General features: G+C 42.3%; 3 protein-coding genes and 1 non-coding gene across 6 annotated transcripts in view; 2 read left to right on the forward strand and 2 right to left on the reverse strand.

Annotated features, from left to right (window-relative positions):
• LOC110975130 (uncharacterized) overlaps positions 1-3,848 on the reverse strand; it is a 69,671-nt gene extending 65,823 nt beyond the window's left edge. For all 3 annotated transcript variants that reach the window (XM_087136757.1, XM_087136760.1, XM_087136754.1), the window contains exon 1: positions 3,389-3,848. In XM_087136757.1, coding sequence (XP_086992883.1) covers positions 3,389-3,561 — 173 coding nt within the window. In that variant the 5' untranslated portion in view covers positions 3,562-3,848. The remainder of the gene's footprint in view (positions 1-3,388) is intronic.
• A 3,097-nt stretch (positions 3,849-6,945) lies between these two features.
• Trnat-ugu (transfer RNA threonine (anticodon UGU)) lies at positions 6,946-7,018 on the forward strand. Its single transcript has one exon. It is a non-coding gene; the product is annotated as a tRNA-Thr (tRNA).
• A 548-nt stretch (positions 7,019-7,566) lies between these two features.
• On the reverse strand, positions 7,567-11,104 carry med29 (mediator complex subunit 29). Its single transcript, XM_022227565.2, has 4 exons — positions 10,752-11,104; positions 9,746-9,807; positions 8,812-8,896; positions 7,567-8,659 (listed from the first exon to the last, which is right to left on the reverse strand). Exons 1-4 carry the CDS (start codon positions 10,974-10,976, stop codon positions 8,447-8,449), a joined length of 585 nt encoding a protein of 194 aa, XP_022083257.1. The 5' UTR covers positions 10,977-11,104; the 3' UTR covers positions 7,567-8,446.
• A 1,212-nt stretch (positions 11,105-12,316) lies between these two features.
• Positions 12,317-26,442, forward strand: LOC110975209 (RNA polymerase II-associated factor 1 homolog). The gene is made up of 14 exons (XM_022227474.2): positions 12,317-12,479; positions 14,860-14,883; positions 15,332-15,546; positions 16,186-16,252; positions 16,632-16,733; positions 17,210-17,258; positions 17,858-17,914; positions 18,310-18,378; positions 18,789-18,892; positions 19,183-19,299; positions 19,875-20,003; positions 21,610-21,715; positions 22,321-22,531; positions 24,475-26,442. Exons 1-14 carry the CDS (start codon positions 12,421-12,423, stop codon positions 24,846-24,848), a joined length of 1,683 nt encoding a protein of 560 aa, XP_022083166.1. The 5' UTR covers positions 12,317-12,420; the 3' UTR covers positions 24,849-26,442.
• Positions 26,443-27,204: the final 762 nt, after the last annotated feature.

Below are 27,204 nucleotides of genomic sequence, written 5' to 3' on the forward strand. Positions count from 1 at the left end.
GGCAAAATTCACGGTGCTCAATTCAGAAGGAGGTTTCGGAGTTTGAAATTCGCTATATTCTGATTTTTAATCGATTTCTGCTAAATATTGAAATTTCTTAGAAAAGGTGAATTGGTACCCGTAACTCATCAACTAGTTCTGGGTACCACACAAACGTCAAGTACAGTTTTCTTAGAAAGTCAGTCAGTCTGATTTCTAGACAGACATCCTGTCTGATTTCCAGGCATCGTACATCGAAGCACAATTCGGCGATAGGCTATACGTGTACTATTCAGATTTGGTGAAGACAATCTGTTCGGCGTAAATATCGGCTGAGTTTAACAGCCTGAATATTTAAGTTTGACATGGCATTATTATATAACGGGATATTGTCGCGAGCGATCCCTGGTAAACAAATCTGCAAACACTGGGCAAACGAAAGCGAGTGCAACTACAAAGAAGTCTGAATGCAACCGTCACCCTGTCGGTGCATCATCATTTCACGCTACCGCAGTGACAGCTAACCCCAAGGTCAAAATTACTTGGGTGCAATTATGTTACATTACATTAAACGGTTTCAATTACGTCGGCTGAACTTAGAGAACGGTGCCATACTTTGATTGAATACTTTGAGTTCCAGCCCAGGCAAGGCGGATAGTCAAAAGAATGTTTGCTATAGGTATAGGTGCAGTTCCAAACGGCTCAACGACACCCCCCCCCCCATGCACACGCACACTGTCCACGGCACTCAAGCTCTCGAGTGTCGTTTAGAGATCTTTGCCGAGGGCCGTCGAGTCGGTCTCACGGTCGACCTATTGCCACGGTATCTTGTGTAATACCGGATACTAAGTAAACTGTTCACTGGCTACTTGCATATCCACGAGAGGGGCACTTAAGGCAAATCCAGTTCCCCTTTTACTTCAGGGAAAATGGACTTTCTATGAGCCAATATTATTTCCTCACAGTGTGGCCTGTTAATGTCAGCACAAATGTATGAACTCAACGCATACATATTTTTGGTCGTACCCAACGATGACGAGAGGTTTCTATTTTGAGAGTCCTGGCAGTCGACACCGGGAAAGAAATGCAATGCACATCAACAATCATATTGCAATCCCTTTTGCCTGGTAGTTACGCAAAGTAACCTTCCCTTGAGACAACCCTCTCATAAACGACATAACCGTTCAAGTGGTTTGCCCACATTCCTTCTGTTGCTTGACGGTATGTATCCCGTCACTGCGAATTGCTGTGTCAAATTTGTCAATAATCTGACCTCCAAAACCAACCACAAATATCCCGATCGCATCCAACCAAAATACTCGGACTTTCCTCTAGAGGTTCAAAACCAGAAGTTTCCGGCCCATAAACCACGTTCATCGGGTATGCAGCTACCTCTCCACATTTTCATCGACCGGTTCCACTTAATTAATTGAAACAGTCCGAAGGGACCCAAACAAACCTCTAGTGTCACCTTCATAGGTACCCGCCCCATTGGATGTCCATGCACTGTTAGTGTTAACGAGGTCCGCAATGAGTCTATAACAAAATACAGGTCCGAAAGCTATAACACTATAACAGATCATCGTGAATTGGGAAATTCACACTGAGTTCCTTGCTCTGTGGTTAAGACCAGAACAGAAACCATTTACAAAAACAAGAGAACGAACAAAAATTTTTTTTTCATGTAGACACTCACATGCACGGAAACGGAAAACAGAATAGTAAGAGGCCTGTCAAATGGGCCTTGGCAATAACAGTACGTGTAGATTCGTTCGTGACAAATGGTAAGACTTTAATAAAGCAAGTTATTTTATCTGACAATAGTTAAATTGACAAGACAACATGCTTCATCCGGTCAGTCTGACGAGCTTGTCAAAACAACGAGTGACATCCTGTCATTTCTAGGGAATCTAAAAACAAATTGACAGTATGGCAAATCTTTTTTCGAACACTGACTCTCGAGGAAACCTTCCTGGCCTTATCAGCGATTTAATGCTTATTACTAGTATTATTCTAGTCTCTTTAATTACAAGTAAGGTTCCAATTATTACACATGATCAGCTACATTGGCCCAGCTAGCAATACAACATACTGCGCTATTATGCAATAGGCGGAAATTGTGAGTAATGTGTGCACTGCACGTAACATCGCGTTCCTGTGGCGGACGCCCTTCCTTGGTAATGGGGCAAAATTAAATAAACAACCTTTCTGTGAAAACAAGTTCCTCCGCAAAATGAATCAGACACCTGAAACTGAATCTGGTGTAGCGTAGGTCAAGTGTGAACTTCGGGGGAGAATACGGATAACACACGAGGGAGGTAAAAGTTGGAGTCCATTAACCGGACAGACAAGCGGGATTTCACTGGCAACATAAACATGATTTAATGCAACCTGCAATCTTTCCCGCCCAACATAGTCGTCCATGACTGCCAGAAACATTTTAGGTTCATACTTCTATTTTTCGTTGCTCAACATCAACTAATCAGTCAGCCAATCGGTCACCTCAGCAAAGTGATATCAATACATGTACAACAGTCATCTCCGGATGGATAGAATGGTTGAACACGCATGGCTACAGTACATCACTACTCGTGGAGTACAGGCTTAGACAGTGGGCCTAGGCAGAAAAAATGAAGAATTTATATCCAGGGCCTACCCTAAATGTAATACGGAGAGAAGAATTTCTCCTACACCAAAAGGCTCCATGGATCACAACCAAGGTTATAGTACAAGTGTCACATCAGAAAAAAAATGTCCTTGGTCTAGGTCCTCGCCTAGGTCACAGCCGCGCCCTTGCCAACAAATCCTGCATAATGCGCAAATTGACAGACGGCTTCAGCAGGCAAAGTTGCTGCGAGTAGAAAGCTGAATCATCCGCTTGACGAATGTTATCGCTCAAAATTAATGTTATCACTGTGAATGCGGAAACACAGGGTCGGTGATAAGGAGCTCAACCAAAACTTGGCCGAACACTTGGTGAGAGACGGTGTCATGTCTAATGAAGTCTTCCTTGACTGTGACTGGAAACGACACGAGATAAAATAACACGAGACAACTAGATATTTCCATCGAAAATGTCCGCGTGAACTCTCTACCCCGCAATACGTTGCTTCATTCTTGCTGAAACAGTCCACTTCATCAGGAAGATCGCCCCCGCTTATGACAATGACTGACCTCAAAAGGACGACCGGTGCTTATACAAAATTACAAGCATTTTAGGTTTTGCTTAGCATAAATTGTCTGGTTGTACTTGCTTGATCTGTCAGTCCTGAAAAAAGTTGTTTTTTAATTTCATAAATTACCATTGAAAGGTTGTTCCCTAATTAAACACTTTTTAACCGAATGTAAACAAGCCAAAATACATGCTCTCGCGCAGTCCTTCTCCTCTTTTCTGGTAGGAAAAACTCACCCAGTTGGATTCCTGGAAGACACCACGTACCGGACCGATCTCCACCCCTGCCTGCTCCCACTCCCAGGCCCCTGAGCCCTGGTCGAATCCAAAAGCACACACAGTAAAACAATAGCGAAGACCAACATAAGTGTGGCGCGCGCTGGGCGAAACATCCTGAGTTTCATGACCATCAGCTGTGGTTGCCAGCGACGATCTGAACGTCAGATGCACTGAGTATCTCTGACTGACTGGCTGTGAAAGCGTATGTGCGCGTGACAGTGTAGAAGCACAAACGAAGAGACAAACCAGTCTGGTCGTGGTATTAGTCACTTCTCCGAACTTCCTGAGATTCCCTGATCGAGACAACGCCTGGGCCTAGCTGAGCGAGTCGATATCAGCAGTCTGGGTTTGCCCAGCGTGTGTATGGCCAGTTTCCCGGCCGGAACGTGCGTGCGTTCATACATCAACACGCGGCCTACACTCAACCGTTCGGTATCGGGGAGCTATGTGCGTGGGTGACATGGATCAAGTAGTTAGATTGCATTGCCATCAATACCCATGTATTCCTAGCTCTGTATGGTTCTATTGAGTCGTTAGGTAAGATCCACTTCGAGGTCGAAGTAATCCCTCTAGTCAGATATCTCAGGCGGTCCGGACATTAAAGGTTGTCTGCATGATTATTTCAAGCGGAATTTTTCTTTTAAGAGTTGCGACATTAATTTCTAAGTGTTTGTGTTTTGTTTCCACTGTGGAAAACGAGTAGGCCTAACTAAACGAGTAGGCCTCACACCTCAGCAGTTAACGAGTAAATTGTCGCGGGTTCGATTCTAAGTAAAGGCTTGCTTCCTAAAAAAAAGATATACACATCGAGACTATTTTGCTATAGAGGCTTCTAATTGTGGCATAGCCTTCGCAGCACAACGGTTATAGAGCGCTGGTCTTGTAAACTAAGAGGAAGTGGGTTCAAATCTCGCTTAAGGCTTACAGTGGCACTTTGGAAAACAAAGGAACTTTTGCTAATCTTTTCATTTCGATGTAGCATCGTTAGTCCGGATCTCAGTGAAGATTTTATGGCTACTTTTTTCAAGATCATTTTTTTTTCAAGATCATAAAACGACTAGATGCCTTAAAACACAAGTGAAGTCTAAACCAAAGGCAGACGTCATGTCCCATTGCCGTCAGCATTTCCCTTCCTCCCTGGATACACTGAGCATGGACCCAGGAGCCACTACCTCGAGTGCCTTCATAAGCTGTGATTGAAGCCAGTTAGGAAACGACTTGATTGATACTGGGTGGTCTTACAAGGTGTTGAATTCTCGGCAAAGATTTTTCCCCGTCTCCGAGTGACCTTTTGCCACATACGTAGATGAATACACGACGTTCGGGTTGGCCTATCTTGAGAGCCAAGAACCCTCCAGATCATGAAGATGTCTAGGATGGGCTTGTCTATATGTTTAGCTCACATTTCAAGAGATCTCTCTGTATCGCTGATCTTGATATGTTCCTTCGAGATCTCGATTGGAACTAGTTCATCTTTCTTCAGAGGAAAAATGAGAAATTCAATAGATTATAATCTGCTGGTCTAATCGGATTTGATTTTAATTTGTTACATGTGACGAGGTTTCTTTGAAACGGTTCAAGGATATGGAAGAAAACAGTAGAACTTTCAGAGATTGAATAAATTGGCATCCAAAGGTAAAAGAATATTGGAAAATTCGCCATCGCCTCACACCCATATCAAGAAAATTACGTCGACAACAAACGTGGAACGTTTAATTGTGTGTTTTAAAAATTATTATTATTTCAAAAGAACTAGCGAAAGGACTCTAATTTGGAGCAAACACCAACATCTCATTTTTACAGACACCTGTCCGAATAAGCTCTGATCTTTTGACCGTGCCACTGCACAGTGCATCCGTTTGACCGCCGAACGAGTTGCACCTGTGGAAGTGATGCGTCTGGGCCATGTCTACAACCTGTCCTGTGATATGACAGCCGCGCGTAAATCAACCCAACAAGCAGGAGGGTAACAAGATGTGATTGATAGCGATGGGGACTGACAGTGTACATGTATTTACAAAGTATCCATACCGTTTAATCACTTGCATTCTTCTACGGTTTCCTCCTCCAGACGTTATACCAGGATATGCGTAAGTCTCTCTGTGTATGGCGTACTGTGTAGGTGGAGGAATAGGCGTATACGGCATATAGGCATATACGGATACGAAACCAACAATACAAGGATTCTCTCCAGGAGGTTTCTGAGAAGGGAAAACGGACAAGTAGAAATACTTCCATATTTCTATGCGCAAACGGCACCATGAAGACCTTCTGAAAGTCGAAAGATATCCTCAAAAATAACTTTTGCACAGCTGCAAAATCACGTCAAGTCCGCAAATCCTGGGTGAGATATTATTTTCTTAACTACAGAGTACAATTTGAGAGGCATTACCCCAAATGTTAACCATACAACTAAAAGATCATACTAAATGCCAGTTAAGTCCTGCTAAATGATTTCAAACGAAACGTGCCTCCACTCCAGTAAGTTCTACAGATGCCGATCCTTCCTAAGGCAATAAAAAAATCTTGCTTCTGTGGCCCCTCTGTTATGATGTCAAACACGTCACAGCAAAGACGACAAAAAATCAAGTTGCGTGAGGTTATACAAATACAAACTCTGCAAACAGGTGGTCTAAATTAAGCAGAAGTTTCACATTTCAGGAGATCATTGTCATGCCCCATCCTCAAAAGGAAAACAAGATCAATGGTTCCTTGCTGTACGGCAAAGCATAATCGTCATTTCCACTCGTCTTACGACAAGTTAAGAGCAACGACCCCACTTTACCGAGGTCGACCTTTCCTATTTCCCTGGAAGACTGGTGTTTGGCGACCCGGCGAGCTCACGAGTCATACACATTGGCCTGCAACCCCGTTGGTGAATGATGGACAAGAGGACGCAACGATCTGTCCGGTGATATTCGATCAAGATGTTTTTAGATGACCAAGTCGATGAACAAGACCATCTGAATGATTTTGTCGTCAGTGGCTGCTCTGGGTGGGAACTTAGCAATGCAACAATTGGCGTGTCTCTAGTAACACGATGAAAAACTACCACGGTGAACGCAGTTCGGCTGTGACCCAACAATATCTACCCACGTTGAAACAAATATGTTCAGACCAGTCCATATAGGATCCACACAGACCCCCATACTTTCATATTCATGAAATTTAGGCTAAAAACCTATCTGCACTTCTTGGTCTGTGTTATAAAAGAGGATGACGTATCAACTGGAATGGTTTTTTTACTTGAGGAAACCACATACAGCCTCAATATGGGCAATCAAACTGGATTATCAATCAAAAGTCACATCTGGTCGTTGCTATGTAACGAAAGATGGCAAAACCCCGTCCACTACGGCTGCGTTTGAGGACGGCAATCACACAGTAATACAAAGCGTGCCAAGATGGGCGAGCCGCTTTTAAATGCCCTCTGATCTATTAATGGCAAACTTCTGCCTCCTTTAATCCTACTAACCAACATCATAACGCTCAAATCACTCGTGACTTGCAACAAAGCCACCATAGCTCAGTGGTTAGAGCACTGGTCTTGTAAACCAGGGGTCGTGAGTTCGAATCTCACTGGTGGCTTCCACAAAGGATTGTTTTTGCACTCTTTCTTCCCTTCTCTCTTCTTTTTATGACCATTTGAACTCCATCTAATTCGAACCCTTGATGCAACGGACATCACAGTTCTGTCTGCTAGTTGTAATCCCAAAACAGCTTATCCAAAACCTGGATCGCAAGAAATACCCCCGTCCAAGTAAATATCCTTTCAATTTTGGAAGGGGGAATTTTCGGTAGCACCAAAAGCTTTCCTTAAAAAAATTCTTAGGTCTTTCATACGTAATGTGATAATTCACAAAACATCTGCATCAGACTCCGAGGCCTAAGAAACCCAAAGGTAGAGCTCCGCGCGCATACGGGACTTGACTTTGCGTTCAAGTGCACGAAAACTGAATAGCGCCCTCTTGTGCGGTGAACTTTTTCGTTGATGAAAGGAGGAACTTTTTTACACAATCTATCAATTTCTCGCATAGGGGTTTCATTGTGCAGCGTTGGCGTGATTTGCTTTGTGTGTTGGGGGACAAAAAGTGGGATGGGTACACAAGTTGAAAAACTCCGATTTTCACTCACTCTATGTTTGGGGCTAACTCTTTTAATGAAAAAGAAAACACCTTAAAAAGAAATGACATGCATACATCCTGTTCAGGTTCCAATGAGTAAAATGTATACCCTCCGACTGTCAACTCAAAATTTACAGTAATGTGCTAAACCCTAGAGATTTTCTGGTGTAGAGGGTTTAGCACAGTAAAAACTGTAATGCAGTGTCCTGACAAAACGGAGAGCACACGAGAACAGTAAGCTGTGACAGAGAATGTCTAACTGCTGGTCCTCGGTTACCACACGAAAGAAAGAACTGTGACAAGGTTTGAAGGGCTTACAATAACCAACAGAAGACTGCTTGTGTGTGTGCTAACAATACGGACAAAAGTGCTCAGGCAAAATTTGAAAGGTCTTGAAGGTGCACATCTAGAACATCGAGGATGAACCACAACAGACAGTGGATTTGTCAATGGTCATTTATGTACATCTATTATGTGACTTGTTAACTGACCTTCACTTCAGAGTGGGGATTGTTGTGGCAAGAATACAAATACATTTACATTTAAAGAAATCCTCAAGACCTTTACTCAATGTCTAGACTGTTCTCTTGAAAGTCAGCTGGCCATTAACAGTAGTTTACCATCTAAAAAGTGGACCTAAGATGACAAGCCACAATGGAATATGCGCCATCTGTAAAACTAACTCCCAAGACGTATAGTTTTCATACAGTATAGCGTTTTTCCAGGCTGGAGCTGAGTTGTGTTCCTGGGCTTGGTCGAACCATTATGAAGGGAGGAACTGAGCCACTGTACAGACACCAGTCTGATTTGACCACAATCCCAACTCCTGGCAACTGACATTCTTTCATCCAGAAAAGTCAGGTTGACAAAGGAATCTCTTGGCGCGAGAGTCTTATGTCTTGCCTTCCCCTAGCTTATTGGAGCACTCCAGAAGGGCGTCATGGATCTCCTTGGCGTAGGCGACCTGTGATTTGACCGTGGAGACGTACTGGCTGTAGGTCTGGCTCTCCCCGCTGTTTGTCGGCTCCGATTTGGCAGTGGACACCGGGAGAGGGGTGTGGCGAATGCTGTCCACATACTGGTTGGAGCAGTCTAGGGCTAATCGCTGAAGGAGGCAAGAACAACCACCAAGAGGGGAACAAATTCACATCAGATTAGGAAAAAGGTAATTTCAATACAAAGGCACCATCTTGAACAAAAAATGAACCAACCTAGAACCAAAATGAACCACAAGTGAACCAAATCTTGAGAACTCACCAAATGAAGCTCCACTTGATCACAGATGGAGTAGAACTCCTCTAAACTTTTGTCAAATCGTTGAGGGATGTTATCACTTGCTTTCCTGCACAGATAAAGAACATGACAACTGTTTGAGGAAATTGCAGTGTTTTTTTTTCTGCCAAAGATTGGGTTAGTGTGCCAATTATGAGTGCTCTGTGTACCAAGACTGAACTACCTGCACGGCTGAACCTTTACATTCAAGGACACAGAGATTGATGACTGTTGTTAAGTCACTATGCTACCATGTGTGGGTGCAAATCCTCTTAAAGAAGTCATAATCCTTGGCAAGTGCCTTTAACCACTTACCATCGGTTTCCAGTACTAGACACGTATTCTTTTATGTGAGGCCGGGGTCTCCGAAATGGGACGAAGGGAACTGGGCCTTGTAACAAAAGACTGTACTCGTAACAAAAGACCAGGCTGCTGGGCATTACTAACATTTTTTCATTCTCAATAGTGGAGATAATCCAGCCTTGTTTTGAAACAGTACACCAGGGTTTGGGGCATTTAGTACGAGCGGATTACCATTGGGAACAAAAGCTCTCCACCACTGCAGGGATGAGCCTCACAGTACAGCTGCACGCTAATCTGGGTTATGAAAAGAGGTCAGCAGCACACTGTGCCAGTTTCTTGAACAAAAGAAAATTACACCGCAAAATCTGGGCTCTTTTTGCAAGGTGGCAGGCCTGGCTGAAATAGTCCAGCTTCAAGTCCAGTAAATGAAGATAAGAATTTTAAAGAATTTTGAAAACAGAAAAAAATGATAGCAATCCCACCCCAGCATCATCGACATTGATAACTGCCACCAGCACGAAGTGGTTAAACACACAAGTAGAAAAAGGTAAAAGACTTGGTTCCCATCTCCTCCCTCCCCTTTTGGCTCAACCGTACTGTATGATCTGGTACTTACTGTGATGCATTGTCAATCAAGGCTGAGTGATGGAAACCCAAAGCTGCAATTTTCATCAAATTCTGGAGTAAATATTCAAAATTGGAAAGAAAAGGAACAGAATCTGAAAGATCTTGACAGTGAAGAGTTTGCAGTGTTCTAGAATAACACCAGCCAATGTCAATCATACATGAGGTTAGTGGTTACGGGTCAAGAAAATCTCAAGAGATGTGTGGCTGCAGTTTTCACATGAAAGAGAGGTGCTGTCATTCAGGGTTCACTGGAATCAGGTATTTGCCTGCCATGCGGTTAAGTATGTACATGTACATGGATGTATAAGGATATGAAACAAATGATATTATATCTAGAAATACATGTATAGAGGCCCTCTGTTGTCAACTTGTCCCCAGTTAGAAACTGTGTGCATATCAAATGAGGGAAATTGCTAAATGCACTCAGAACAAACACCAGAAGTCAGAAGGCCAACATTAAGTTGTCAGTGTATACCAAGTAACACACAGAGGCACATCAGTTTGGAAGGAGATGGTAAGCTAGAGGTAGTAAACTACTCCAGCAGTGGTTACTGGCCTTGTTTGTTTATCTGCTGCAGGTCACAGTATTCATAGAGTATTTGTATGAAAGGAACAAATGAGTTTGGAAACAAATACCAGATCTAACTTGGAAAGAGTTCCACATAAGCACAACACAAATTTCCCCTTCAAATGTTATAACAGCCATCAGAAAGTGATTACATGTCCTAAAAAGTGATAGAATACTGAAGCATTTGCTTAGAAAACTTGCGGTTTTTTTTTCAGACTAGTCTCTTGGTTTGTGCATAGGGGTATCAAGTGTTGTCTGCATATGGAACTCTTTGCTGTAACTTTTCTGTAAGCCCGTAAATTTTACAGTTTATGAATACAAGGTTACCACCGGCAACGAGAAATGTCTACAGTACAAGAAAGAAAAGTTGTGGTTTTATTTCAGTTGCTGAATTCGCTTAAAGATGTAAACTAACTAAACTTATTACCGACAGTGACTCTTTCAAGTGAGGAATCAGCGCTTTCACTCGGGAAATCGGATCCAAATCTAACTGTGACTGTTGTTGGGCCGGCTGAGATGGCTGAGCGGGCTGAGGCTGACTGGCCACTGTAGTACTGCCCGCTGCTGGTGAGGCTCCTAACTGGGTTCCCGGTGTTCCGGACTGACTCTGGCTACCAGGTTGTGAAAGCGGCGACGGGCCCCGAGAAGCCATGCTTAAAGGATGAGAAATGAGGGTCTTTGAAAAGTTAAATTGTGGAAAAAACAGCCTTTCCAACCACGAGTCCAACCGTGCAAATGTTTGGTTCTTAAAAACTAAAAGGTTGTTCAATCAGTTGAGCCCGGTCCAAGATGCACACGTTCACCGGCAGAGGGTCTCTGGGCACTAGACTAAATAAATATACGCATCTAAAACGATCCGAAAAAATAATGGCAAAGTAGAGGGCGCTATACAGATCCCATATATCTTTGGATTTTTTATACGCCAAAACGTCCTCTTTTAAAATGGCTTACTACTGGTGTGAATACTTTTCTGTCAGATTATTTAAATGTAGTCCTGGAGCAATGATGAACAAATTGGAAAAGAAAATTCTAATTTTTTTACGTGTTTAACAACTTTGCTGATAAATTATCAAAACTGCAACAAAAACGTGGTCTTATTGCTTCGCCCACAGATTTCCCCTTCCGTACGGTCAGTGATTTTTGGTTCAGAGAAGGCGCTATAGTATACATTGTCTCTCTTGCAGGTGTATACAAATACTAGGTTTGCAGAAAACCCTGATATAATCTGAATGCTGAGGATCAGCAGGGCGATGCCGATTTCTGCCATGTCTATTTGTTAACATTCCCGTCAAGCGCGTCGCTATTTGTAGTGGTGGTTTACAAATACTGAATTCGGTAACATGGTGTGATGAACTCAGTGGTTTATTGTTTGCCCCAAACTCAGGAGGGCATAGTCATCGGAGAGTTGTAGCAGTTGAAAAAAACAAAACAAAACAAAACCAAAAAACAAACAAACAAAGAAACGCGTTGAGAAAGGTAATTATGAACGCCACCGTACCCAATCTAGGCCCCTGTCGCTTGATCGGCACGTGACGTTGCAAGTGCACCATTAAGATTCAGTACTTGATCATGTGCACAGGCTTATTCGTAGCACTTCAGGTAATTCACTGCAATTCCCTATCGGTTTTTTTTTAACAATTTACTTTTTAGGGTGATTATCCCGATCGGCACGGAAATTTCGCCCTGCTCCAGAGAAGAACATCAAACTGTAGACAAGACTTTTCTTATGAGCATTTCCAACATCTTTGAGAAGTTTGACTATTTTTCCTGTCTTTTGGTTTAAGTGAGGATCGTCGTAGCCGCTGACCTTCAGTTTAAGCATGGTTTTAAGTATCACCTGTTCTACTCCGCGACGGGCACGCGGTCTGCAAGCGTTGAAGACAAGATAGCCTGCAGACAACACTTCGCAATCTACTAAAAGCAAAGTTTCACATCGAACAAGTGCGCCCTCTGACTAGATTTCTTATCGGATCTTATTTACGATGATAATACCAGTCTCGTCTACATGCAGTTGGTGAGACGATGTAGCGCGTGCTATTTTCTCAATTTGTACCCTTCGTAACTTACCCCACCTTCGATGATTTTATACAGTTAAAATGGCACCAGTGCCACCAACGATACAAAGTGGGGAAAAGAGAAGTGACCGGGACAGGAAGTAAGTACTTTAGAAACACAGATAAACTTTAAATCCAGCTTAATAAGTTAATGATCATGATGGCTGAGTGATGGGATGGGGAATGGTGAATTTAGCATGTTTAGGGACCTCGTTCCTATAACAGAAGGGAGAACCACATTGTAACTTTTGGATTCCCCTGGGTAGATGACTGTGACATCATGCTCAATAACTGTCTGTAGGGTTGATGTTATGAAAAGAGTGCAGGGCTTTGTGTTTTGAGGGAAATTATGAGGGGAAACTGGGGGTGTTTCAACACATGACACATGGTGGAGTCAAATATTTGCGTGGCTGGCTTATCACTGCACTCAGTAAGAAAGTCGCATTTTCTCACACTTTACAATTTGGAATTTCCAAAATACAGGGTTAGGGCAGTTCAGACAGTGTTGCCTTTGGTTTTTCAGAAGAATGACCAGTCTTTCATGCATTAAAATGACCAAAACTTGAGGGGTCCCCAAATTCACATTCCCCATGTGATGAATCGAGTTGGCTAATGTCAGGCTTAACTTACTTAACATTACAAGCCACCCATGGTCACTAGTACTCTATGTAACTTGTAGCCTTGTGACTTTGAATGGGTTTGTAACGCTATTGATAGTATTGTTGTTTTTCCCTAAAGTGGTAGGCCCTATATCAGCCATCAGAAAGTGATAACATGTCTTATAGAGTAAAATTTAACGGGAAAAATAGAACGTGTCATTTTTCAAACCATAAGTGTACTCTGATTTGACAGGCTGATGTCAAATCTGGTTACGTTTGGTAATGTACCATTGTAGGGAAAAATTGGTGATATCCATGGGGATCGTGGAATGCTTCCTGTCTGGGCATTCTCTCCCCAGGATCGCAATACACCCCCATAAAGCTCACCTAATAAGTACATGTATTTAACCTTAATAATAAACACATGTAACGTCTTTGACTGAATAGTTACCAGGTCCCTGACATGCCTGATTTCACCATGAACTATGAAACAAACCAGACTTCATCATGGACCTAGCAACCATAAAGTCATAGATGTTTAATACATCATACATGTATTGGGTGTGACTGGCTGATCAGCACAGTCGCTTGTAAAAGTTGCTCCCTGTGATCAGCTGTTCTGGTATGAAATCTGTAACTTTACTTCTTTGTGTTCGAAGTCTTCTACAACTGTACATCAGAAAGACAAGGCGATTGGCTGATGGCAAAATTATTGACAAATCATGGATTCATCGACCAATAGTGCAACGATCAAACCATTGCGTAGAGTTACTGATCACATCCACCATGTACAATTCCAATACCATACAATCTACAGTGTACAAGTACCCATCACGCTAGACGGTAGGAATTTACGTTTAATTTGAAAAACATTTAGAAAACTTAGTTTCCCATATTGTCATTGAACACTTTAAATACAACAAATTGTATACAATGTAAATAGTTGACATAAAGTTCCGATGATGAATTCCTTTGATATGACCGAGCAGTAAAGTGCTCTGAAAATCAGATTACATTTTACAGGCATCTTTTTCAATAAAAATGAATGCCAGATTGCGTCAATTAAAATGTCAAACCTCTAAAAGGGGTGGTTCCATTTAAATGTTTGGGAAAATCTGTAAACGGATTTGGAACTTTTTTTGTTTAAATGTTTAAACCCTTGATCACATCCCTTACACACAATGCAGTACAATCTACAATTTACTGATACTTTCATATCCTAGGACCCTTTCTGCTTCAAGGGAAAACATGAAGAAGTTTTGTTGATTGATTTCTCATTTTAACCCCTTCGCGCCGGGAGACGGTAAGAGCCGCCGTAAAAATTGAGATCCACAGCCCGCTTTTCAGCTATTATTCTCGGCCCACGCTCGAGCGAACACGGTGAGAGAAGGCAGACCCTGGCTCTTGTATATATGGTGATTGGCCTTTGTGTGTAGCCCAGAAATGAAAAGACCGAATTTGCATCATAATCACCAGCTTCACAATAGGCCCCACTTTGAAAAGAGGCAACGGGAATGTGGAAGCGTGAGTAGAGCCGCATGCCACCGTTCACTGTGTAATTCAAAGCGTGCAGAGCACGCAGGGCCACAAACTGAGAATTTGCAGTTTGGCAGGTGGCCTTCATGGCCAAGCGAGGCTGGAATTCTAGGAGTCGGCTTTCGGAAAAAAATTCCCGTCGTTGAGGGGTTAAGAAAAAATCACATGAAACTAGATGTCAGAAAATGCCCTAGATATTTTCTCTCTGTCATAAATTCTGCAAATGTTGTCAATGTTTTATGGAAATGTTGTTATTTGATATTCTTAATTTCTTCTGGATCCTTTGTGTATTTTGAACATTCAATTTGATACCTGATTTTTTTCCTTGCATTTTGGATTTTTTCAGATCCAGAGGAACTGTGCCAGGAAAGTAAGTTTTAGAATATTCTCTTGAAAAAAATGATTTTGTAAAACTGCTGTTAACATTGAATAATTTAAAGAACTTGTGGTTTTGTAAATCCAAATTCGAGGTCTCTGTTCAGTTTAGAGAAGCTTTTTCTTCAGAATGTGATGCCAGAGAACTAACTCCATGTCAAATCTTGAGACTTGGTCCCAATGGGCAGTTTCCAAGATGGGTCATTCGGTAGTCAGGTTTCATGTAACAGAATGTTCCACTTGAGGGGTGACTACTGTCTCAATTCTTCAAAATCCTCTGGGGATTCCTGTCATGTTGAGGCAGTGCAAATGATATCCTGGCGTAGAAGGGATGATCTTACCTGTTATTTAGGCCAGGATTTATGCATGGCTGAGTGTGAACTTTGACACAATGCATTCTTCATTATCAGTTGACCTTTGACCTGCTGACCTTTGACCCACAGGTCCGATCTAGTATGCCGCATCAAGTACGGCAACAACCTACCAGACATACCTTTTGACCCCAAGTTCATCACCTACCCCTTCGAGGCCAACCGGTTCGTCAAATACAACGCCACGTCACTGGAGCGCAACTACAAACATGAGCTGCTGGCTGAGCATGACCTCGGGGTCACAATCGATCTCATCAACCCAGACACATACAGGATAGATCCTCACGGTACGTTTGGGTTCCTGTCTCTTCCTTGAGAAACCGAGTAAACCATTCATACCAGGAAACTGACTAGATGCTTCTGTAATAACTTGAAAGATGAATCAAGAAATCAGCTGGAGGGGGTTTTGAGCCTGTGACCTCTGGAACGCCACGCTGGTGGTTAACTGACTGAGTTGACCAGCCTTATATTGATTGTTCATCCTTGTTGTCAGCTTTGTTTCGGTGGCGCTAGTCAGAAGCACGGGCTAGTATGTGATGCAACCAGGTGTCACACTCAAAGCAACGTAAGCAATGTTGCAAATATTGTGGAATTGGGTAAATGGGATCAATCAGAGATTATTTAAAGCTATCTGTATACAAATAAATAAATCATGAAACAAATTACGAAGTGAATGTGTAACAGGGGTAAGTTGGTACAGACTCTACAGAGTGGGATAGGGGCAGTAAGAGGATTCAGTCATTCAAGACTAAAAAAGAATTTATCTCAACGCTGAGCTTCGAGCTCAGGCTATATGGTTATTTAACGTCATTATTCAGTATTCAAAAATCATTCAAAAATGGAAAATTTAAAATGCTGTCCGCAATTTCATGTGCGTTTGTCATTTCATAAAATTCGCACTAGTGTCTTTTTCTCTGTGATGATAGCTTATCTAGACCCAGCTGATGAGAAGTTGCTCGAAGAGGAAATTTCAACACCAGGAGATTCCAAGAGGTAATGTCTAGCAGTTGGACTCAGTTTTCAAGAAGTTACATAGTAACAGACAGAGTTTTGTTTTGTAAGCTATTGGAGTATTACTTTGCTGTTTAGAAGAGACGAACAGGTGAAAGACTAGAATAAAGTGATATATTGTCTGACTGGATGGAGTGCTTGTAGAACAGTGGAGGTGGCTTGAAATGTGCTGTTATTTGGGAAGAAGGCAAGTTGTTCTTAACAAGGGATAGTGTTATGCCGTCTCCAGGGTGTACATCATGCGCCAATGGAAAGTGTAAGCAGTACTGAGTTGGGATCAGTTTATGCTGGTGCTGGCATATTCCCAAGTCTTGGGTTTTCTGTAAACAATGCAATTCAAACATTGACTATCTGTTTTCAGATCGAGGCAGCACACGAAGGCCGTGTCTTGGTTGAGAAAGACGGAGTACATCTCTAGTGAATACAACAGATCACAGTATAGCCGAGACAAAGTCGAGACAAAGTAAGAAGATCATCTTTGCCCTTCCACTTGTCCTTTGGGGACTGCCTAAGTTCTTTTCCACCACTCTCCGAATTTTGCCCATCACCGTGTGTGTGGGGGTATGTTTTTGATGTTACAAATGCTTGGAATTCAGCACCTGTTAGGGCCATATTCGAATATAACGTTCAGAGATGTTTCTCGAAAGTACTTTCAGGGGAGAAGCAAAACTGTCGCCTCTTCAAACGTTAGGAAATAATTTCTGGAATACATTTTAGGCGGACGTTTTGTTTGCAGTCATGTTTTGGAAAAGTATACGAGATATGGATTCCTCTTGTTTTACAACTGAGCAACCTTACATCATAAAAAACCTCTCAATCTACATCCTGATGAAATCATGCAGTTTAAAGACAGTTGAGCTGAAAAGCATGCTTTCAAGAAATTCACTAACTTGTTCATTTATTCCATGAAATGAATTTGATTCTTGTTTTTTAACGCAGGGTCGCCTATCATCTGAAAAAGCAATTTAACGAAGAGAATTTATACAAAGTAAGTCATTCAGTATTACCTGGTCAGTTGTGCTTCTCAAGGAGCGTGACGTAACAGTTTGGTACTAAGAATTTCCCCTCTTGAGTTTCTTCAGGGTTGGTTTTATTATGGCAACAGGCGTGATTGATAGAACCCCAAACCAAAACATAGTAATTGATGATGCAATTACGCGGTGGAAATACACAGAGAGATGCAGTGTTCTTGATTGGGCTTGGGCCAAATTTGATGCAACTGTTGAGGGCACAAATCTGCTTAGCAAGGGAAAGTATTACTTACCAGTCATTGTTACCATCCAGAATGCCGTGCGGTGCATATCGCTATTGATCGGACCATTGCCAACTTTTGCTTCTCTGGAAAATTGGTTTCACATGATTTCTGGTATTCACTTTCATGAAGTTGGACCTCTGCCTGTGCAAACAATAGTGCACAATTTGCATTCAACTTATGCATAATGTGGGACACTTTGCTAAATGTGGTTCACTGTTTTAATTGGATGTGTTGTAGTCTTCTAGCTCTTGATACTAGGTGCACAGGTGCATATGTTGAAACTGTCTGCCGTATATCTTATCCTTATTCTCATTTATTGCCTTTTTTTTCAGGACCAAGCGAGTCAGATTGCAGCAATAGAAAAGACATTTGAAGATGCCAAAATACCGGTGAGTTTTTCAAAAATGGCAGTGTTTGGCCATTGTGTGTGCCCCCGCTTCTTTGCCTGTGCAGACGTAATTTCCACATAATAGGCTTTGTTGTGATGTCGTTGATTTCTTGGAAGCTTTTTTGGTGGAGGGGATTTTGAAAGACCTGGAAAAAGTTTGAATGAATATTATTCCATCAAAACTCCCTTCTTTAGTAAAGCCTAGCACATTTTGTGTAAAGTTGATTTGAAATTTCTACCTATTCAAAATAAGAGTCGTGCCTTTACGATAACTGACTGAAAAAAAATCCTCTGAAGGCTTCTCATTACAATAAATGATATTTGTTTGAATGAGGTTGGATTGTTTTTGGTGGCAGACTATTTCGGATGGATTTTTCTCCTCTTTTTTCTCTCCAGATTGACCAGCACTACAGTAAGCCCCATGTCAAGCCAGTGGAGATCCTACCAGTGTTCCCAGACTTTGATGTAAGTCTGTTTCACTCAGATCCGTGACTTCTGGTGTAGCCAGGCCAGTGTGTCATGCTTCGTTAAAGAAGTGTATCCACTCTGATTTCTGGGACCCGTGGCTTTATTGGTGTTCTGAGTTGTTTTACCTCGGCTGAATCGAACACGAATTTTTACCTCTGGTTTTCAAGTGCCTCACTTTGGAAATTGGAAATTCTGTTCATGAGGACGGTAGGCTGACTCGTTTCTTCAAATTCTGTCATGTGGTAAGAAAAAGTGTTCCATTTTAACACACAGGGATATAAAATGCAAGTTATGGGACGCACCATCTTGATCACTGGAAAGGTTGAGTTGCTCGTTAACGTCCAAATGAGTTCCTGTGTTTTTGTAGAAAGGATCAAATGTTAATGCCTTTTTTTTTTGTGGCTCAGATGTGGATCCACCCTTGCGCTCAGGTCATCTTTGATTCAGACCCTGCTGTCCGAGGCAAATCGGTTGCCGCCCAGGTTGAGGAGATGTCACAGGCTATGATCAGGTGAGCCAACTTACAAGAACTGGAGGGCTCTGTCTCCTGCCTGTTGATGGCTGTCGTCCTTACCGTTTTGTTTGAAATAGTCATTCACAAATATGAGTTATTGATATGCATGCTGTGAAAAATAGTAAGCAGAAAAGTTGCCCTAGCATTTTGTTTTCTGTAACATTTCTTAGAACATTTGATTTGAACAACTTGTTTGTCAATGGATACTCACATGTTCTTTATCAAACGAGGTGCAGAGGACTGTATGATACCATTGGGTGTGTTGTTAATCTTTCCCTGGTTTCCAGAGGTATGGTTGATGAGGCAGGGGACCAGTTTGTTGGCTATTTCCTACCCACGGAAGAGACCACGGGGAAGAGGAAGCGCGATTTCCTGGATGAGATAAACTATGTTGAAGACGAAGAGTAAGTTAGATTGTCGACTTCATCCCCCCAAAAAACCTAGATCATGAAACCCAATCTCCCCTGGCATGGCTTGTGTCATCTTGTTGATGTTTCACAGGAATACCACTGAACGTTGACATTGTAGTCTCTTTATAACCCGCTTCGGCAGGCAGTGCAGAGTTTGTGGGCCCTTTCTGTTTCATGTGGATCTCAAGTTGGTTCATCAACACCAGATCTGGCCTAATGGATGGCGCGGACCAGCATTGGGATCACTGATCAAGATTCAGATCCCTGTAAAACAAACAGGCCCCTAAGTCCATAGATGTTTCTGCCAGGACCCTTGCTTAATCCTTCAAAAAATCTCAATAGAACAGTAACAATGGGACATATCCATTATTACTCAATATGATATATTCGTTATATTTAAGAAGCAGTGAGCCCCATTTAAAGTAACAGTGGCTAGGGTCTGCCTTCTTTAATCCTAAAAAATCCTCCAAACCTCCCTGTAAATTTGTAACGACTGGGGAAAGGTTGAGATAAAGTGTATTTCACAGGAAATCTGTATTTCAAAGGATCCTGAATTTTGCCGTCAACAGATATGAGTACAAACTGGCTCGGGAATACAACTGGAATGTGAAGAACAAAGCCAGCAGGGGCTACGAGGAAAACTACTTCTTTGTCTTCAGGAACGGCAAGGGTGTCTACTACGACGAACTGGAGACCAGGTGAGATTGAAACGTATGGCAGAAATATCCACTTCTTGAAGGATGAAGCCTGTGGTTACTTGGCATTTATGGGGCAACAGCTCAACAGCACTGGAAAAAACTCTGCTTTGTATATATTGCTGTGTTAGTTTTCCCTGCTGCAAGGTTTCTTTCTTTGGGACAAGTAAACTGTCTGAGTGAATGCATGCTTGCTGGAAAGAACATTGAGAGGAAAAATTAAACTCTACCAATTTGTTTTGCAATCTTCAACGATGTTTTATGGTTCAAAGTGTGGGGCCCCCTGTAAAGCATGAAGTTACGGTCAGACATTGAACTATTTCCCAACTATTTGCAGTATATGTCCAACCAAAAGCCTGATGTGGTTTGACAAAATGTCTCAAGGAAATGTCAAGGTGAAAGTCCAAAGAGCAAACTCCTGTTGGCAGTGGTTGGTGTTTTTACTCTGGTTTTTGTGATTATGACCTTAAAAACTGTGCAAGTGTTTACTTCCGTGACCCAGGTGACTGTCTAATCAGAAACTCGTCGGCAGAACGAGATCGATCACGCTGGTATGTCTCGTCTGACAATTTTTGTGGCCCAGTTTGTGCAATGCACAGGCACAGGATAAGAAGATCAGTAGCTCCTTGCACCTGGCATTCGCTTTGGACCAGTCAGCCCCCTTCTCTCGGCAGTCAACTTTTTCAAAATTTGGATAGTAATCAATTCCGTCTAACATAGTCTGACCAAACTGGAATGGAGTATAATACAGTTCTCCTGCCACTGTACATGCAAAACTCAATTCACATTTCAGAATGAGCTGGCAAACACTGTTGTAAGGAGCTGGCTGTAATGCAGTCAGACATGGTTTGGGCAAGCCCAGCATTCATTAGAAAGGCATAGTTATTCCATGTAGAATTTGACTAACATTTCTCAGAATGTAAAATACGTTAGCCCGATCGTTAAGCGTGAGTTTATCAGACAAGTTTCACCGACTCAAATGCCTGGACATATGTCAATACTATTTGTAGCTCTTGTATGTGACTGTTGATCTTTTCTTTAAACTTACCCATAGGCTGTCTTTGTTACCACCACTTCACCCTGTGGCATAAACCAAATCGCAAGCTTTCATGACTTGTCAATTTCTGTCTCTCTGACAAGATAACAGTCATTACTGCATACTATACATAATATGAATGGTCATCCAGTCTGCTTGAATCACCCTTGTTGATTTAATCATTTTGATCAGGTGGGCGTAGGTGGCCCAGAGGTTAGGGTTTGGTAACTCCTGATGATAAGGTCAGGGGTTCGAATCAAGTGACCAGTTGTGTGCCTTGGCCTCGGACAAGTCAATTTCTCCTACCTGCCTCTGTCTCCACCGAGGGGGATAAATGGGTGAGAGATGAGGGCAGACCAGAGATGACTTGTTGTGTTTCATGAACCGTGTGCACCTGAAATGGCAGTATCGAGCTGTACACTCCCCAGAGAGTTGAAATGGGTTGAGGAATGTTACTAAGCATGATGAACAGGGGTAATATGGATGTGCAGCACATCAAGAGCGTGACAGTATCGAAAACGTGCCATATAAATCTGCCTTATCAGTTTGCTCCCTGCTCTCTGTAAAACACAGGGTAAGACTTAATAAGAGAAGAGCCAAGGAAAAGGAAGGCCCATCCACCAATTCCGTCCTGGTGGTGAAGCACCGAGAGCTCGCAGAACAAGAACTTGCTGTGCAGGTAGTGTGCAATTTCATAAATTAGGAGCCGTTACTGGGGTTGCACAGTAGTACAGTGGACAGGTGGTGTGTGTGTATTGCATACCTATTCAGCCAATAGGGATGCGGTGAATTGCTAGATGCATTTGTATGCTTTCAGCTTAAGAATGTGTGTGTGTGAGTGTCTTGCCATCGCAGTTATGGCTTCCCCTCGGTATTGTCTATCCTGTTGTTCTTTTTTCCCCTCAGAAGTTCATTCACCTTTCCAAAAGTTGACTGAGGTCAAAGTTAACTGATTGTTTTCACTTGTGATAAGTTCGCTGAAAGGGTTTTCATAAACTGTTTGAAAAATGAAGATAATAGCCTCAGAATCTTGAGCAAGCAAATAGGAAAGATGAAATTGAAGTTCCTGCATATGCATTTATTTTATTTGCATAGGGTGGATTGTTAAGCTCCAGTTGAATATTGATAAGTCTTCCTCTGTGTTTGAGCGGCAGGTGTAGCGATTCGGCATATTAAAATGAAGTTGTAGTACATATTGTAAAATATAACATTCATCCTAAGTAGAACCAGAAGTCCTCGAGAAAGAGTCGGCAATATTTCGTGGATAATATTTACCCCCACTAGGAGGCCCGACTGTCTCAGCTTGACAATGTCATACACGAAGAGGAGGACGAAGAAGAGGCAGAGGAAGAAATGGCAGAAGACGTCGAGGAGAGAGAGGAGAACGAGGAGGAGATGGAGACACAGGAGGAAGAGGAGGCAGGATTGGAAGGGGAGGCGGAAGACAACGAGGACAGAGAGGAGAGCGGCGATGAGGCTCCCTCCCAGGAATCTGGTAAGAGGGTGTCTTATCTGCAAAGAAGACAGGGTCGGTTGGGACGACTCATTCAACAGAGCGCTCGGGGGTTGAAGCGAAGGCCACACGTGCCATTGAAAGTTGGTCATGCACGCTCCGTACCTCAGGGGTGCAAACATATATATATTTTACCGACACAAAGACAGACACAAAGAGAGCAGAAAAGTCTCCTGGTCTTCGGTGGGCTTTCATTTGTTCAACCGTGTCCTCCGTGGCAGAGAGTTATATTCCAGGAACAATGGACAACAGAATGCCTTGTCGTCTGTGATGGAGTTCAACCTGACTGTGCGTTGCTTCTTGTTAGGGCACATTCTTTCGTGCATGTTTCCTCCCTCCACATAGTTTTGCTTATTGTTCAGGGCCAAACACTGAATGCCAGCACGGCTTTTATGGTGGAAACGAGATGTCGTTCTTGCACCCAGGGTTTAAAGGCGAAGCCAGCGCTGAACTAAAGGCCTTCTCGATGCTCATTACCTTGCTACATGTACAGTTTTTTTAAGCCAGATTCAGCAACTTAAATTTGGTCCGCTATGCTGTGATTTTATTCTGTCACGGCAAGTCATTACCTAACTACCTCATATTTGAATAGTATAGAGTTCAGTAGGGTTAAACGGTGTCGATAAAACTCAGTTCATGATATATCAAGGATCGGCACTGACGTCTGTGGACATTAAATGACAATGTTGCATTAAATGACTTAATATCACTTTTTCAAAAAATGTAGCACTTTTTGCTTTATAGTGTGTCATTAGTGATGTTCTTTGCATTATGTGGGGCATATCTCTAGAAAAACTCCTGTAAGAAATATTTTCAGTGGTTTATGATGCACACTATGTGTGCAATGTTGGCAACATGCCATGCGGCGTTTCCACATGAGACTACAGCATTCACTAGTATCGCACACTGGCTACGGCTCTTCACCATTTGATCAAAATTTGAAGCCGTAGTCGTTGGAGATGGGACCAGAACACAGCTCACCCGTCATGCGTTACCCCATAGAATCCTGTGTGTTAACTAAATGGTACACCAGCAGCACTAGGTGAACGTACGTGGTCTCTGGCAGTGACCATTGTGAGTTCAGTGATTCATAAAACACAGAAGCTGCCATCAGAGAAGATCCTGATTGGCAATGTTTACAATGTACCGTAGGAAAAGTAGACATATGGTGTTCATTTTTTTGCTTGGTCACAAGGGCTCAGCAATTATTTCTTTCATAGGAGGGGCAGCTAAATGGGAATTCATTTTCTGTGGATAACTTTTTTAACCTAAAAAAGTGCATTCGTACTTCTGTGGTGCTGCACTTGACCAGTGAAGAATAAACTATTAACTGCTGGATGATATGTGTAGGTAGTTGACCACTTCCTTCCAGGCAACCCGTTTTTCGAGTACATAGGCTTTATATGCAGTGAAGGTTAACTGTCAGCTTTAGAGTAGTGCCCAAGAGTCCTTCATGTGGGTATAAACGGCCATTAAGTGATAAGTTTTGAATTTTGGAAGAATCTTGAAAACTTAAAATCTTGAAAAGGACTCGCCATCTTGTCTTGCTCAAGAAAAATCCACCCGGCAGCAAGTGGTTAACCATGAAATCAAGAAGTAACCAATTAAAGACAAGCATACAGTAATGCATTGTATTACAATTTATTTCAGTCTCGAGTTGTAGGACCATCGTCTCAAGTCCTTGTAAATCAAACTTGCAGTATGCAAGTTGCAATACGTATGACAGGTCTTAATCAGGCAGAAGAGTAGTGAATATATCCAAGTCTGTTTTTGTGACTTTCCATGCTGCTATTTGAAGGGGTGCACTCTTGGAAAATATCAGAGATGAATTGAATCCATCTGATGTGTGTGACAGTTCTCGTAAATACCACTGAACAATTCCATCTCATTAACTAGTTTTGATTTGATCATTTGACTTTCAAAAGATGCAGAGAATGTGGCCAGTGGCAGTGAGAGGGCCGAGAGCGAAGCGGAACAAGAAGGCAGCGAAGCGGAAGAGGTCCAGGAGCGGGAGGAAGGAGAAGAGGACGAGGAGGAGCAAATACAAGAAGAGGAGGAAGAAGCCAAGAGCGGCAGCGAGAGAGAAGAGGAAGTCCAAGAAGAAGAGGACGAAGGAGAAGAAGAAGCTGCGGCGGGCAGCGGAGAGGAAGATGTTGAAGAGGAGGACAAGGAGGCAGAGGAGGAAGAGGAAGACGAAGAAGAGGAGCAGGGAGGCGTGGAGAGAGATGAAGAGGAGATCTTCGGTAGTGCCAGCGATGTGGAATCGGGACAAGCATCAAGCGGAGAGGAGAGCGACTGATGGATTGGTTGATTGATGTTGATCAGAAGCACCCAGATGGGAGTGAAGTAGCTGATGCACCAACTTGTGGACAAACTCAAACAGGAGACGTTTTGAGAGATGAATAAATAACTTGACATTTTGGGGGCTAAGGACTATCAAATTTTTTCCCTAATCAGTTGCAGTCTGTCTTGTTAAAGAAGAGCCGGCCAATTACCTTGTTTCTGAAGGCACTGTCAGAGAGCTAGAAAGACGAACACCTAATAGCCAAATCTCTGGCGAAATACCAACATTTTCACTTATTCACCAGCATTTACGTAGCATTAGAAATCACTCATTTTGTGTAACCCAAATAATCCACCCCCAGTGTTGTATTACACTACTGTGCCAAAACTGGAAAAGGATGGAACATTTGCTCAGTTCGACAGCTCTTGAGATAACAGCTTATCACACTGTTGCATCATACAGAAACATTCCAGGCATTACTTTAACACAGGCTCCAAACAGAAAGAAGATTATGAAACCTGGTTACATCAGGACTACTGTCCTTACTATTTTGGTCATTGTTAAGCCATTTGAAGAGATGCCAGGGTTGTAATATCAAACTGAGCAGATGCCCTCACAGTGGTATTTATTTAGCAGGATATAACACGACAGACTCCTTGGCTGTCGTTATTGTATTTTAGAGGTGGAAAGACAAGCCGATGTCATATTAGAAAACCTCCCTTCCCAGGTCAGATTGAAAGCCTAGAGTCACGATAAGGATGATCTTGCAGCACGATCAAGTCTCAGTGTTGATTTGTTAAAGTCTAATAACACGCCTTATGCTGTGAGGGAAGAATGATGCTTTATACTTGGTAAAACTCGAGTTGGTTAAATCCACTTTTCTTGTTTTAATGCAGAAGTGCATCCAGCCATTTTGCATTGTCATAAATTCTCTTTGAACCACCACTTTTTTTTAATACAGAAGTGTTTTTATAGTTTTTATGTCACCAAGACTAAAAATGGCTTTAAATCAGAAAGTTCCTGGAGGTATACTGTATTTGTTAAAAATAAAGCCACAGAAATGCTCAATTTGATACCTTGTGACACCACAAGAATAGAACTATGTACTGATAATAGCTAATTTTGTTTAGATGTGCACCTTTCTATGGAACCAGTGGGGCTCCATGATCCTGTGAGCACCATAAAAAGTGCACACATCAACAAAGTATAGCATCATCATTAAAGAGGGTCTGTTCTGTTAAGGTACTGTAAAAACTGATGCTGCTCAAGTTCTGTTAATTCCAACCCTCGCATTACTCCCACATCATATCCCCCTTTAACTCGTAGTGCTTAAATTTGGAGAGTGTTTTCATGAATGCAATTTTCCATCAATTAGTTAGGCTTGAATGACAGGTACCTGTGCTGGTGAGGTGTGCAGTTAAAGCCATGATGGCTCAGGTTGGGGAAGATGACTCGTTCAATTATTGACCGGTAAATCCAGCAATGAATTAAATATGGCACAGCCAATGAACCTTGTCGACGGCTATCTTTCTTTTCCCAGGCAGTGGTTTGGATTCGCAGATCTGTAGTCCGGTCGTTTTTAATAATAAAAGTGTACAGAGCACTCATAGAGTCAGTGTTTCTTTTGTGTGTGTTTTATTGGTAGGGAAGGTTTCATATTTTTATATCAAAACATAATTACTTTTTTTTCATCTAAAGTCTTTGATTAATCTCGCAGATTAAACATCAGCAGGTATCCTCTTCATGACTTAGATGGTTGATTCTATTGGCATTCTCCAAAATTTTTGTTTCATTTGTTTTTGTTGGTTTAATTTGTGGCAAATCGTTCAATCCCTGAAAAGTGTGATGACTTTTTAGTTTGTAGATAAAATGAATGCAACTTGCAATCAGGGGAAAAGTTACGTTTGACGCTGAAAGAGGTAATTCGTATACCGCAAGGATGAACAGCATTTCTAGTAGAAATCCAAACCTAATAAGGTTGCAAGACATGGGCTCAAACTCCTGTACCCCCATATTCAAGGGCCATAGACGTTTACCGTGATGCTGCCATGTCTGTCTTGCCCCCTGTATACCAAATAACAAAAGTAGTACAATTCTGGCATTGCTTTCAATGACAGAAAAACAAGACTCCATTGTAGAACGATACACATGTAATAGTGCTTTAGTTTGGTGCCCCTGCCCAGCAGCCCTCTGCACCGTCAGCTGCAATAGACATTATAATTATTCACAGTTTTTCTGCATTTGACCTCCACTGAGAACCCGGCCCTTTGTGCAAAGCTGGACCGATCAATGTACCTCAGCTGGACTGTGGTTGTTTACTGTTGCCGCTGCTCTTCATAATGTAGCTGTGATGAACACTGCGATTCAACAC

Source organism: Acanthaster planci, linkage group LG01 (genome assembly GCF_054643075.1).
Source record: "Acanthaster planci isolate LZ-2023a linkage group LG01, COTS_SCS, whole genome shotgun sequence".
Classification (NCBI taxonomy): domain Eukaryota; kingdom Metazoa; phylum Echinodermata; class Asteroidea; order Valvatida; family Acanthasteridae; genus Acanthaster; species Acanthaster planci.

Coding starts and splice junctions, on each gene's coding strand:
- LOC110975209 (XM_022227474.2), top strand. CDS start 12,421: ATGGCACCAGTGCCACCAACGATACAAAGTGGGGAAAAGAGAAGTGAC. Junction 12,480..14,859: donor AGAAGTGACCGGGACAGGAA/GTAAGTACTTTA, acceptor GGATTTTTTCAG/ATCCAGAGGAACTGTGCCAG. Junction 16,734..17,209: donor CGAGACAAAGTCGAGACAAA/GTAAGAAGATCA, acceptor TTTTTAACGCAG/GGTCGCCTATCATCTGAAAA.
- med29 (XM_022227565.2), bottom strand. CDS start 10,976: ATGGCTTCTCGGGGCCCGTCGCCGCTTTCACAACCTGGTAGCCAGAGT. Junction 9,808..10,751: donor ACTTGAAAGAGTCACTGTCG/GTAATAAGTTTA, acceptor TATTTACTCCAG/AATTTGATGAAAATTGCAGC. Junction 8,660..8,811: donor ATCAAGTGGAGCTTCATTTG/GTGAGTTCTCAA, acceptor TGCCTCCTTCAG/CGATTAGCCCTAGACTGCTC.